The 15,147-nt window shown below is 39.6% G+C and overlaps 1 protein-coding gene across 2 annotated transcripts; it reads right to left on the reverse strand.

Annotated features, from left to right (window-relative positions):
* Positions 1–5,979: 5,979 nt before the first annotated feature.
* On the reverse strand, positions 5,980–14,635 carry urod (uroporphyrinogen decarboxylase). Of its 2 annotated transcripts, none has more exons than XM_054767162.1 (10): positions 14,497–14,635; positions 13,250–13,362; positions 13,092–13,171; positions 10,692–10,754; positions 10,409–10,606; positions 10,169–10,330; positions 8,295–8,429; positions 7,781–7,881; positions 6,936–7,002; positions 5,980–6,555 (listed from the first exon to the last, which is right to left on the reverse strand). In XM_054767162.1, exons 1-10 carry the CDS (start codon positions 14,517–14,519, stop codon positions 6,391–6,393), a joined length of 1,107 nt encoding a protein of 368 aa, XP_054623137.1. In that variant the 5' UTR covers positions 14,520–14,635; the 3' UTR covers positions 5,980–6,390. The 2 variants fall into 2 exon arrangements, with proteins under 2 accessions (XP_054623137.1, XP_054623136.1); XM_054767161.1 differs by lacking the exon at positions 14,497–14,635 and adding an exon at positions 14,030–14,271.
* Between the last annotated feature and the right edge of the window lie 512 nt (positions 14,636–15,147).

Below are 15,147 nucleotides of genomic sequence, written 5' to 3' on the forward strand. Positions count from 1 at the left end.
AAAAGTTATACTGTGGGAATAACATCATAATATTCCAAAAAGAAAAGTTACAAAGATTATTTGGGAGGACAGGTTTTTATAGATTATTATTATTATAATAATATTATATTAAATTAAATATTAAAATTATTATAATATTATTATTAGATAATTATATAGATTTTCTTCTTTTTTTTTTTTTTTAAAGGGAAAAAATATCCTCAAAAAGCAAAGTTGATATTAAGAACAGGCTTTTTCATGTTTTGGACGAAGCTGAGATGCAGTTCTTTCTTGAAACGCATCTAACTTCTTAGCATATCTTTGCAAAATATCCAAGTGGCCCTCGCTGGAAGACGTTTATCGACGCCGCTGCACTACGACCTCGACAGCTGAACGCAACCTAACAGGGTTTTACAGACTAAGCATTCAACACTGAAGGCAACCACTCACCCCGAAACACTCCCTGCCTTACGCCTGGTAACTGTCCACAGTGTTCCGGCGTGAGGACATTCCCAAGGTGATAAATCTCAGAGGTGGTGTGACGTTCTCCTTTCACTTCCAGCCAGCAGCTGCACTCATGAATCCCACATTTTTCACGCGTCCGAGCAGGCAGATTAGAGTTAAATGAAGCACACGGACGACGGTGCGCTCCCATCCATCTCTCACTCATCGCCGTCTAATCAGAATCATTTTTCCTTCTATACCTCCTTCAACGCCCACCCCCCTCCCCCATTCATTACACGTTGTAATGAATGGGGATGTGCCAAGTGTGAGTGCACGGGGTACATTCATCACACTGTGCATGTGTGAAACTATGCTAACAGTTGACATACCGAACAAAGTTGTGCAGTAATTGATACGCCTGTAAAAATGTCCATTTTTGACACACGGCTCGCTCCTGCCCCGAAAAAAAACACCCTGATCGCTTGGCGTTGGCCTCTTTCCTCCATTTCGACCATCCATTTTCGCCTCACACACTTATTAAACGCATTCATAGTATAAAATGCATATCGCTGCTAGCTACTATTGAATTAGAATGGTCCATGAACATGTGGAATCAGAGCCACGGCACACAACTACGGTGTGCTCAAAGACCGCTAAAACAAAGTGCGAAATCGACATGTTTGACAAAAAAAGCTTCTAAATTAATAAAAAAAAACATGTAAAAATGTTGGCTTTCTAACAGTGGTGCACAGAAGGTGGAGTCAGGGTCACGGCACGTGACTATGGCGCATTCAAGGGCCGCCGAACAAAGTGCGGAAAATCACCGCTTGACGAAAAAAACATCATCAGTGAAGCATAAGGACATTAACATAAATATTGTGGGCTTTCTAACAGCAGTACCTGTACGATGATGCATGAACAGATGAAATTGGAGTCACAGCACACCATGATGGTGCGTTTGAAACCGCTGAACAAAGTACGAAATCTCGCCGCTTGACGAAAAAACATAAGTGACGCATAAAAACAAAGTGTGAGCTTTCTAACAGTGGTACACGTAGGATGATGCATGAACAGATGGAATCTGAGTCACGGCACACCACGATGGTGCATTCAATGACCGCCGAACAAAGCATGAAATCTCACCGCTTGGGGACAAAAAACATTATCAGTGAAGCATAAAGATAAACGTAAAAACGATAGTATTTCTAACAGTGGTGCATGTAAGATTATACATGAACAGATGAAATCTGAGTCTCGGCACACCACCAGGGTGCGTTTGAAACCGCTGAACAAAGTACGAAATCTCAACGCTGGATGAAAAAACATTATCAGTGAAGCATAAAGGCATCAGGGTGTAAAAAATGTGGGTTTTCTAACTGGTACACATAAAATGAAGTCGGAGTCAGAGAACAATGGTGCATTCAAGGACGGCTGAACAAAAATCACCTCTTGATGAAAAAACATTAGCAGTGAAGCATAAAGACATGAACGTAAAACATGGCGGCCTTTCTAACAGTGGCACACGTAAGATGATGCATGAACAGATGAAATAAGTGTCACGGCGCACAACTATGGTGCGTTCAAGGCCCGCCAAACAAAGTGTGGAATTTCACCTTCTTGATGAAAAAACATTTTAATTTAAATGATAAATAAATTAAATGATAATACGAATAATACTGAAATAATTTGGCTGTTTTCTTTTTTGTACGCACCATAATTTTTTAATAAACACCGATTTGGCACCGGTATCGTATCATACGATATCTAAACGATAACCAGCCAACAGTAGTGACATGGTCATTGTGCAGTTCTCTACGGTGTGTGTGTGTGTGTGTGTGTGTGTGTGTGTGTGTGTTGGGGGTGGTAACTGATGAAGAACCGATAGTGTCCATCCCTGGCAGATGATGTACAGCCTGCTGTCTCTCCAGGCAGATTGGATTTTCAGGCCTGCTGATTTGCTGAGAGATGGGAGTCTGGACCACCCTCAAACCCACAAACCCACACGCAACATGCACATCAAAGTCCAGACTCATACACACACACGATAAAAACATCAATGAATGAACATATACGCACACTTCCATGTTATTCTCCTGCCAGAGCCGTTAAAAGCCATGTGGAAATTGATCTCCATTTCTGAAGACCAAACACACACACACTTTGTTCCCAGATGGCCCACTGACACACAACCCAAGCCTCTTCTGTCTTACCTGACAACAATCAGTCGCAGTTTTTGTCCATTTGTCTCCGCTATTTACGCACTGGGGGTGCGCTACAAAAGCCTGTGTGTGTTTGTGTGTGTGCGTGTGTGGGAACACAAAAGAAAGACATTTTTTTTAAATGCCCACCTTCATTTAATCCAGAATCACTCTGGTCCATCCATCACCACCGTGATGAATTTGCTGGTGTTGATCAAAGTCAACGGCGACCATTTTAGCTGAGCTCATTTATCCCTGCAAATAAACACCAAAAAGACAAGACCTCTTTCAGCCTCAAAGTACAATCCCCATGAGTACGCCCCCTCTCGTGCTCATTATTTTATTTGTATTATCTTTTTTCTGGATTTTGCACAACAGCAACAACAACAACTGCAACAACAACCAGATTTCATCAAATCTGCTTATCTGCTGTTCTTAGCTCCTGCACTGAGGGGGAAAAAACACCATTTGGGATTAAGTCTTTTTTTCTAATTCCTCTTTCCATCCTGATTACACTCATTTTAAGGGAACATTCTTTATTATAGTTATTATTATTAACCCCCAATTTGAATTCATTATCTGGCAGCTAGCAAGCACTGACGATGGAAACGAGTGTCCTGGAATGACATTCCGTATCTTAAGCAGGACTAAATTTAACATAAATATGCATTAAATACAAAGTAGGACGAGCACTTCATAATTTAAAAATACAGAGTAATCATCTTGCCATGATGAATAGGGTCAAACGTCGGTTTTCGTCGAACTTCTGTGCCGAAATGTCGTCCCAGTTTTCGTAGGGCCAAACCTTCCGCGGAACAAGCTAGTCCCTTTCCTTCGCCCTCTACTGTATCATTCCGCGGAATCGAGCTCCCCTGCAAAGCGTCGTGCTTTACCTGTACTTTTGTATTGAGTGCGATCGGGGATGTGTCGGTCGCGAACGAAACGGCTCTTCGGTCCGGCTCTTTCAAGCGAACGACGGTAGTCGCCGTATTTTCTCATCCTTTTTTTCCGTGAAGACGCACGTGATTGGTCCAAATATGTGGCGCCGTTTCAAGAGCAGCAGGAAACAATAGAAGCTGATGCAGTTTGTTTCTGAATGCCAATCTTCACTAAAGACTTGCAAAGACTGTTAGCTTAGATACTGTATGTTTGGTTGTGTAATGTTTTTCTGGTTTCATTGTTCATTGTTTCATGGTTGGAACTTTACAAATAATACAGGCTGATTGGACCTTTTTGTCAAATTGTTTTTGTATTTCATCATTTGTTTTTGTGGTCTATGTTGAGCATATTATAATAAATAATAAACATTTAATCTAATTATATTTTGACATTAGAAATGTATTTTACACATATTCTGAAAAAAATCAGAGAAGCCATTTGGTCTTTTTAGGAAACCGAGCAAAAAGAACCGTCTCTTTTATCCCATCGTTCCAGCGTGACTGCTAAATAACCCACCGTGGGGCCAAATAAAGCAATTTCATACAGAAGGTGAGAAACACTACTGAAGTCAAGAAAGAACTCGTAGCAAAGTAGGAGAGCGGCGTACGCGCGGGAAGTCCTCGTCAACGATACATACCTAATTCTGGGTGGTCCCTCACCTCTCGCAGAATCATGCTTACGGGGGTGGCACGGCTCAGGTGGTAGAGTGGTCGTCCCAAACTTGCTGGTTCGATCCCCCGTCCTCCTGTGACCATATCGAAGTGTCCTTGTGCAAGACGTTGCACTTGCTGAAAATGCTGTATATTTCTTCACCGTGTCAGCAGTAATGTCTGATCTGTAAAATACGAGCGTGTCTATTCCACGAATAACATGTTTGAAGAACATTTGTTGAAGAAGAAACGGCTAGTTTGAGCAGTGGAGACACGCCGTCTGTGGTGACCAATCATGCGTCTCCCTCTGGCAAATTGATGTACAAGTCTGGGTTTGGTATCAGGATAAGGGTACTAGTGATGGGAAACTCGACTCCTTTTACTGACTTGATTCGCTCACTGAAGAAAATCGTGTAATGGATGCATTTGAGTTACTCGCCAAAAAGAGCATGCGCAGAAACTCAGCAGGTTGCAGCGGTGAAACTCAACTGTTCAGTCAGTGAAACGAGAGTCTTTGTCGAGCAACTGAGTCAGTAAAAATCTAGTTTTTGTTGAGCACTCATGAGTCAGTGAAACTCGTGTCTTTGGCGAGTAGCCGTGAATCAGTGCAACTCAAGTATTCGTCGAGCACTTTGTCAAGCGAGTCTTTGTCAAGCACCGGTGAGTCAGTGAAACAAAGGTCTTGGTTAAGCAGCTATGAGTCAGTGAAAAATGAGGCTTCTTCAACCCGTGAGTCAGTGGAACTCAAGTTTTTGTTGAGCACTCACGTGAAGACTTGAGTTGTCTTCGAGCACGTGCGAGGCAGTGAGAATCGGGTCTTCCCCAAGCTGAGTCAGTGAAAACCGAGGCTTTCTCAACCCGTGAGTCTGGGAAACTTGAGTCTTTGTCAAGCACCTGTGAATCGGCAAAACTTGAGCCTTCATCGAGCACCTGTGAGTCAGTGAAAATTGAGGGTTCCTCAACCCGGGATTCAGTGAAACTAGACTTGTTTAGCACCCATGAGTCAGTGAAACTCAAGTCTTCATGAAGCACTTGTGAGTCAGCAAAACAAGAGTGTTCATCGAGCACCTGTAAGTCCATGAAAATTGAGGCTTCCTCAACCTGCAAGTCATTGAAACCTGAGTCTGTGTCAAGCACCAATTAATCAGTGAAACTTGAGTCTTCGTCAAGCACTTGTGAGTCACTGAAACCTGAGTCTTCCTCAACCCGTGAGTCAGTGAAACCCTGAAACTCGAGTCTTCGTAAAGCACCCGAGTCTGTGAAACACGAGTCAGTTAAAATCGAATCTTTGTCGAGCACATATGAATCAGTGAAACTCGAGTCTGTGTAGAGCACCCGTGAATCAGTGAAACTACAAGTATTCGTCAAGCACTTGTAAGTCAGTGAAACTCAAGTGTTTGTCGAGCACCTGTGAGTCAGTAAAAAAACTAAGGCTTCGTCAACCCTTGAGTCAGTGAAACTGGAGTCTTTGTCAAGCACCCGTGACTCAGTGAAACTAGCTTGCTAGATATAGATACTTTATCTCCAAGAGAAAGTAGTCTTTCTCAACCTGTGAGCCAGCGAAACTTGAGTCTTTGTCGAGTACCAGTGAAACACTCAATTTTGTCGAGTCTGATCTCCATATTGTGCAACTTTGTCTTTAGCCAACCTGGCGTTGTTGGGCAAAGCTGCTTTTAAGATGATTGAACATGTTGAATAGCTTTAGCTCCACTCGTTGGGTACTCGGGTACCATGCTCACAATCTTGTGCCCACGATACAGAAGGCATGCAGCCTTAATGCAGATGTCATGTATTTTAATGTAAACGTAGCAGGAATGAGGTCATCCCATTCAATCCACACACATAATCCACTTCCACCAGATCAAGACATTTCAGATTAATAGAAAATCTTGTTTTAGGAAAACAGCACTCAAAAGCTACACTGCGAGAACCAAAGGTGCATTCATGCGCATGTTCCGTAAAGAAGAATGTTTTTGTGTCACAAAGCAAGAGATTGCTCTTTGGAAAGATAGATTAGACCAGGAAAAAAAGCCAAATACTAACAACGGACCTTGTTTTTATAGTACAGATAGGCACAATCATAAGGCTAACATTGTCTAAAAGGTTTTTTTTCCTGTTTATTGACTTTCAAGTAAAATAAAAATGATCCGGCATTTGACATTTTTCATCATTTTGCAGCTCTATGTTTGTGTGATCATCTGTTTCGAGTGTTGGTGCACAGCCTCCACGAAGGCGCCCACGTGCTCTGGGTCCATGTCGGGGTACAGACCGTGGCCCAGGTTGGCGATGTAGCCTCTGGTGCCAAAACCCTCCAACATGTTTTTCACGATGTCTGAGATACGTTCCTAAAAGGGAGGTAGGGGGTAGAGGGGGGGACAAGTCAGAATGCAGGGAAGCTTCTACTAATAACAATAACAACCGAGAGAGATACTTTCTTTTTCTTAAGAGGCTTTTGCAAACAATTCTAAGCACAAGTTTGAGAATTCCAAACAAACAAACAAATAAACATGAAAATAGTAACAGTAGTCACAAACAACTACGAAGAGACTCAATAAGCATAAAAAAAATCTAATGATCTAAAAAAAAAAAAATGAAGCATTCCTACAACTGAGTGCTACTGGGTTTGCAAATATAGATATATATTTTTTTTAATTTAACATACGCATGCATTGAAATGAGCAAGAATCCAACACAAATAGGAACTAAGGAGGGGGCTGCTTGTTACCTTAGGAGCGTAGAGTGCACATGGATCCATGTTTCCCTGAAGGCTAACCTTCCCTCCTGTCCTCTCACTGAATCATATTGAAAAGACACACACACACAAATATATGGTATATATTGGTTAAAAACATTATTCTTCATAGTTACAGCATAGAAAACCAGTTTGCAACCTTCTAAATATGGGTTTTAACATTATTAGAGCTCTCTATACATGAAATAACACCCCTGTGATCACCCTAACACTCGTATTACCTAATATAGTAGACATAATAAGAGAAAACGAGCCATAACATACGCTCACACGTTATTGTTCTTTTACTTCTTGTTCGGTGCAGTACTTCCTGCGGTGACTGCTGTCTCATCAATGTAACATTACTGACACCTAGTGACCAATTTGGAATGCTACATATCATCAATGTGTCTTCCGAATGCCTTATATTTGATATTTGATTCATTTAGACACTTTTGATGCCAGAAAATGCTTCATTTATGCCAAAAATACGTAAAACATGCTTAATTACGCATATTTTCTTGGACTAATAACAGGACGTAATTCACCACGAAACAGCATGATTAGACAGCAGGGCTATTGCACAGGTGTGCTTAGCCTGGCCATAGTAAAAGGACACCCCAACATGTGATATGTCTAATATATGTGTCAACATGTGTGTGCCCCCCCCCCATGGGAAATAATCAAAATGTGCAATAAAACCTTTATTAACTGTACAGGCGATGATTTAAGTAACATTCTTAACTACAGTGTGCAACACAAGGTCAAGGGCTACATGGATGGCTGAGTGTGTGTGTGTGTGTGTGTGTGTGTGTGTGTGTGTGTGTGTGTGTGGTTACCGTGCTGAGCGGGGATCAATGGTCCAGTCGAGCCCGACCACTTCGTAATGACACTGAGACAAAGCTTCGAGAGCGTAATGAGCATCCTTTGCAAAAACGATCTGCTCTCACACACACACACACACACACACACACACACACACACACACACACACACACACACACACACACACACACACAGGGAAGCACAAAAAAAAACACTGCAATCATACACAAACAATAGCCATTTGTGGAAAACACACGACTTGCTGTTGAGGAAATGCTGCCACCTTTTGGTTAAAAAGCATAACAAGCAGATGCAGGGACTCCTTAATGACGCCTCTTGGGAAAGTAGAGTAGAAGTAAAGGAGTGGTGATGAGAATAGAACAATAAGCATTGCAACCAATAAGGCAGATCATTACAGCGAGACAACACAGAGTCTAATACAATATGCTGGATAAGGGGGTGGAAGTAGAACGCGCAGAAGAGCATCGTTAGAAGAATGAATGTTTGTGTGAAGGCGTCTTTTCTCACCATGGGAACGTCCTGTCGCGCCTCTTTGAGTTTATCTTTAACGCGGCGAGCGATGTCATTAAGGTACGGTAGAGAGAACTCCTGAAACTCCAGCGGCCCCAGGATGCCGGCGTGGGACTCGAACACCTGCAGAGCCTAAACGACACAAGGGGTTGGGGGCTGATACGTGACATGCCAACGCTGTGTGACGACATACGAGACTGCAGTAGACCCCCGCATGTTCACCATTCAGCCTTCACGGCCTCACAAATTAGCAGATATTTGACCCAACCCTTCCCCCCATGCCGCAGAATTCTAAATATTCTACTTTTTTTTTCTCTGAATATAGGCTATTCTTTTCCACAGAATTACATTTGTTTCAATCATTTATTATTTTGTTTTCTCTGAAAATAGGCTTTTTTTCCTGTAGAATTTGTTTAAAAATTACATGTATTTGGTTTTCTCTTCTCCAAAAATAGGCAGTTTTTTCTGCTGTTAAAAAAATACATTTTTCTTTATTTTGTTCTGAAATTTTTTTTTTCTGCATTTTTTTTTAAAACTGATGTTTATTTATTTTGATTTCTCCCACATAATTTCGTAAAAATTATTTTCATTGATTTATTTTTTCTCTGAAAAGTTTTTAAAATTTATTATTTCTCCAAAAACAGGCGTTTTTTTTTTCCCCCACAGAATTTAAAAAAGTTATTTGAATTACTTTTTTTCTCTGAAAATATATATATTTTTTTTAAATATTTATTTTCCCACATTGTTATTGTTTGCATATAACCATTGTTTTTTTTTTCCTTTTCCTTTCCTTTTTTATTCTTTCTTAATTTATCCACGTTTCCCCCACATTCGTCTTTTACTGGGGGGTGTTCCTTTTCTTTGTGGGTCGGGGGAGGTTATGGCTGGCGTCTTGAATGTGTGACACAAAAAGAAAAGAAAACCTGAGCACTGTTCCGAAAATCTCCCCTTGATTGTATGTTTGTATGACATATATATATTTATTTTCTTTCCAAAAGCAGGCCATTTTTTCCACAAAATTTTTTTAAAAAAAAAGGTATTTTTATGTACTTTTTCTCTGAAAATATTTCTAAAAACTTTAATATTTTTTTCTCCAAAAATAGGCAATTTTTTCCACATAATTGGTTTTAAAATTATTTTTATTTCTTTTTCTCCATAAGTATGCCATATGCAATATATATATATTTACACAGAATTTATTTATTGTAATTATTTGTTTAAATGTATTTATTTATAAAATATTATTTTATTTATTTATAAATTGGTCATTTGTTTTGTTTCTTTATTTTTGATTTATTTATTATACCACAGATGTTTTTTAATTAATTTATTCATTCTCTAAAAACAGACCATTTTTTCATTTATATATTTCTCCAAAAATAGGCAAATTTTTCAGCAGAATTAAAAAATATATATTTTTCTCAATTATTTTTCTTCTCCCAAAATAGGCAGTTTTTACCCAGAATTAAAAAGAAAATGTTTTTTCATTTACATTTTTTTCCCCATAAATAAGAAATTTTTCCGCCGACATTTTAAAAAATTATTTTTATTTATTTATTTTTTTTTTCTGAAAATAGGTCATTTTTTCCACAAACTATTTATATATATATACAGTATGGATATTTTTTTCTCCAGAAATAGGCTGTCATTCACCCTAAAAGGGAAATAACGTGTGGATACGTGATAATGCAGGTAACATGTACAGCACACATGCACCACTGTTAAAAAAAAAACAAAAAGACCATTTTTCCATGTTTATGCTTCACTGCTGGCGTTTATTTGTCAAGTTGAGGCTTCGTACTTTGTTCGATGGTCTGTACAGCTTATATTTGAAATGTTTAACAAGTGCGTGAGACATATTTCGGGTTTACCTGGGCTCCGGCCGCCACCTGGCCCAGCAGATACTCCACGATGACGTCAGTCAGCATCCTCAGCAGCATGTGGCTAGCCTCGGGGTGTTTGTACAGCCAGCGCTTGGCCTTGGAGTGGGTGCTGGAGCCTCCACCCTCAATCATGTAGGACATGAGCGTCCACTGTGGAGGGGAATGCATGCAAAAGATGACGAGGGGAGGAAGCATCCGGAACTACGCAAATGTTTCCGATCATCTCACCGGCGCTCCCGTGAATCCGATGAGCGGCACTTTGCCCTCGATCTTGTGCCTGGTGAGCGTGATGGCTTGGAAAACGTAGCCCAGCGTCTTGTCCACGTCCACTTTCGCACACAGACGCTGGAGGTCTTCCGGCTCCTTCAGGGGCTCGGGGAATGTGGGACCCTTGCCTGGCACCATCTGGACGTCCATGCCCATCGCCTGAAGGGTGGGGGGGGAGCCACGGCAGAGAAATTCATCCACTTTACACGCTTGAAAGTCGTAGCAGAAAGGGAGGGACTAATACCTGCGGCACAACAAGGATGTCTGAGAAGATGATGGCAGCGTCAAATGGGAAACGCCTCAGAGGCTGAAAGACAGAAAAAGGCAAATAAAATACTTTGGAGTCATTTTCTGGCAAAAATATAATTTATGAATGCAGTTTTTTTGTCACAGTGTGGGCATGTCAGTCTCCACTCAATTGATGCAAATGCTACTAGCGTTGCTGCACCGTAAGTCGGGAGTCCAATGCAACAAAACAACACCACTGAAGTGTATAAGTGTATACAGTGTATTTATTTCATCAATGATTCAGTCATTTCAGCAAAAGCACGCCGGCGCCCTCCAGTGGAGGTGTAAAGTATTTGTACTCATACAGTCACATTGAGCCACACTGAAACAAGAAAATCTGAGATTTTGAGAATAAAGTTGTAAACTTACGAGAACAAAAGTCGCAAAAAAGGCGAAAATTTAAATTTTTTTCTTCTAAATTTACGACTTTTTTTCTAAAATGTATGACTTTAATTCTCGTAAATTTACGACTTTAATTCTCGTAAATTTACGACTCTATTCTCAAAATCTCAATTTTTTTCCACCCAATGTGGCCCTACTACTCCGTCGTATGAGAATAATGTTCTAAATTTACACGAAAAAAAGTCTGAAATGTAAGAGAATCAAGATGTAAATTTATGAGAATGAAGTTGTAAATTTACAAGAAAAACTCGTAATATTATGAGAAGAAAGTTGTACATTTACAACATTAAAAGAAAGAGAAAAATAAGAGAAAAAAGTCATAAACGTAAATTAACAACTTTATTTTCAAAAAATGTACATGGTGAATTTACGAGTCGTAAATTCACCATGTTATTCTCATGTATTTACGACTTACGGTTACGTAAAACTTACGATTTAGGGAGTCGTAAATTTACAAGGAAAAAAATAATAAATGCACAACAATAAATTCGTAGGTTTTCAATAAAAAGTCAGAAGTTTACAAGAATAAAGTCGTAAATTTACGACAAAAAAGTCTTATTATATCACAAGACTAAAGTTGTAAATTTATTACTTTATTCTTGTAATATTAAGACTTAGTTGTAAATTTTCGAGAAAAAAGTTGCAATATTACGAGAATAAAGTTGTAAATTTACAAGAAAAAAAACGTTAATTTAAGCGAAAAAAATCGTAATATTACGAGAATAAAGGAAGGAAGGAAACTTTCCTCTTGCTTATTTAGGCAAGCTTTTACTTATAACGTGACAGCAAAACACAGAAGTTGAGCATTTAGCACCCTTCTCACTTCCACCTTCCTTACCCGCCCCCTCCACATGCCCAAGGGCAAAGGTCACATAAGTCCGCCCTTTTCATAGCAGTCTCAGACAATGCCTGTAAAATAAAGTTACCAGTTTTTTCTTGTAAATTTATGACTTTATTCGCCCAAATTTAAAACTTAATTTCTCATACATTTGCGACTTTATTCTCATAAATGTACAACTTTATTCTTGTGGATTTGCAACTTTTTTTTCCGTAATTTTATTTAATTTTTTTCTGTATAACTTTATTCACATAAAATTTATGACTTTATTCTCAGAAATATACATTTTTCCCCTTATAAATTTAGGACATTATTCCCGTGGAATTTATGACTATATTCTCGTAAATTTGCAACTTTTTTCCTTGGAAATTTACAACTTTATTCTCATCATTTTTAGACTTTTTTTTCTCATAATTTACGACTTTATCCATGTAAATTTACAACCCTTCTTCTGGTAAATTTATGATCTTATTCTCGTACATTTACGACTTTATTCTCCTAATATTGCGACTTTTTCAGAGATTTCAGAGATTCAGAGATTTCAAGAATACAGTCGTAAATTCACGAGAAAAAAAGTCGTAAATTTAAGACTGTATTCTTGAAATCTCTGATTTTTTTTTTTTTTTCAATTCAATGTGGCTATTATGAAGCTTTCAAAGGACTCTGTGTATAAACTTTGTTGTGCAATTTGCACTGACCCATGCTCTTACCACTGGGCACAAGTGTCACTGGTGCAGAACTTTATTGTCTTTGCAGAAATTGTACAATGGAACGAGGCACTGAAAAAAAAACCCAAAACAAAACCAAAATAGAAAAATGCTTTTTTTCTTGTATGGCATTATTTGATTTTATTTCCATAATTAAATCAATCCACTGTTTTTTGTGTGTTTGATTCTTCAGTGCCTCTGACTATGCAGAGTTACAATGCCATCTACTGGACGGAGTTGTAACAACATTTAAATACTTTTAATTAACACCCTGCAAAATAAATGATATAAAAATAATATGCAAAATCAGCAATGAATTGATAATTTTCCTAATTAACCGATCAAGCAAGTTTAGACGAATGCACACATTAAGGAGTGATTCGTGTCAGAGTAAACACCAATGTCATACCTGCAATGTCAGCTCGCAACAGGCTTCCGGCGAGCGGCACGTTTCAAAAAAGTCCTTCCCCGCCCTGAACTCACGAAACTCTGCAAATACGACAAAAGGTTGCGAATGACGTTGGACGCCGCACAGCAGCCAAAAGAAGAGAGAAGAGATCCCTGTACCGGGTAGGTATCTGCCAGCCTGCCTCATACACCACACAGGGACGTGCCGGGTTTGTTCACCTCGCGCCGCTTTTAGGAATGTGTCATTCTGGAGTTGGGGGAAATCTTTCGGGCTGGGGGAAAACACCGGTGACAAACATTCAGTGTTAATTTGAAAAACAGGACACATGTTTGTGGTTCTGTGGTTTGGCTGAGCTCATATCAACCCCAAACGCTAAACTTGTCTTATCTGAACTCCAGACATCCACCTCCCCAGTGGAGTTGATAAGGCTTGTGAGCATCTTATCACTTCCCGGCAGCAGAAAGACAGTTGAATATGTAATGCCTCCTAAAAGTGGAATACATGTAACACACTAGTCTTCCTGCTGTTCTATTGTCGTCTATTGTGGCCAAATAAAGTCAAACGGTACACCTCTTTCTCAGTTCCATCCCACTGCAAACTGTAATTATTACACATTTTGTTTAATTTCCAACTGTGTAAGAGTGAACATATGCTACACGTATTCATAAAGCGGACTGTTATTTGAAAGAAAGACAAAAAGGGTACCAAACAGGCAAAAATGAATGCATACTGCAGGTATGGTAGGTAGATTACTTTAAAGAGTGACACAAAACAAACATCTCACGGCGCATGTGACATATTATTAATTTTTATCAGGTTTATAAAGCATGGACAAACACACGTCATGCTCTCATAACAGTGACTGAGGAGTGTTGATAACATTATTGGCTAGCGGCTACCGTGCAAGACAGTAAATATTCAGAACTACAACTACTTACATAATTAATTCGCCCTTGCTCATGTTGCCAGAGTTGAGGAGCAGACAGGCTTTCCTTTAGAAGTTGTCAGATCAGACGTGACGCTCCTCAGCCAACATTTAAAGTACCTCAGGTCTTACTAACTGTCACTCACAGGGCGCGGCCATCTTGGACCCACGTGACCATACCGGAACCCATAATGGCTTCAAAATAAAACAGCCCTTACGAACGGCGGTTTCTGTGTTCTAATGTGTTGTCTTTAGAGCGCAACTACGTGAGAGTTAACATTGGAAATAGAGCCAAGAAAAAAACAATGACACAAAACAAACACCTCACGGCGTACATGACATATTATTATTTTTAACAAGTTTATAAAAGATGGACAAACACACGCCATGCTCTCATAACAGTGACTGAGGAATGTTTTCATAACATTATTGGCTAGCGGCTAGGTTGCATGACAGTAAATATTCAGAACTACAACTTACAGAATTAATTCACCCTTGCTCATGTTGGCAGAATTGAGGAGCAGACAGGCTTTCCCTTAGAAGATGTCAAATTAGACATTTAAACTCCACAATCACCAACTGTCACTCACAGGGCGCGGCCATCTTGTACCCACGTGACCAAACAGGAACCCGTTTTGGCTTCAAAATAAAATAAAACAGGGACGCCGGTTTCTGTGTTCTAAAATGTGCAGTAGTGAGAGTAAACATTAAAAATAGAGAGCTCAAGTCTTGTTTTAGACCGGTATCTCTAAACCAACAACGATTTTGTCCCAAATCGATTTTTTTTTCAAATTTTAAAATGTGCACACTTTGTACTCCACGATGAGCAATTAGTTTCTCAGGGCGCTCATGTTGTAGTGATGTGTCGGTCGCGAACGAATCAGCTCTAAGAGACGGCTCTTTGTAAATGAACGTCACGATACGGCTGGCGTCGCTGGGAGCCGATTACTTTTTCCTCGTCTTTTTTTTTTGTTTTTGTTAAAGCCGTCATTGGTCAAGATGTGTGGCGGCGTCTCCGTGTCCAAGCTGAGCAGGGGGAGGGGCAGGGTAAAAAAAACCCCGCTGTGGTGCTCTTTGAGCCGATTCGTTTTGACTTAATCTATTGAAATGGGTCTTTGTTTTTGTATTTCA

Source organism: Dunckerocampus dactyliophorus, chromosome 2, assembly GCF_027744805.1.
Source record: "Dunckerocampus dactyliophorus isolate RoL2022-P2 chromosome 2, RoL_Ddac_1.1, whole genome shotgun sequence".
NCBI lineage: Eukaryota > Metazoa > Chordata > Actinopteri > Syngnathiformes > Syngnathidae > Dunckerocampus > Dunckerocampus dactyliophorus.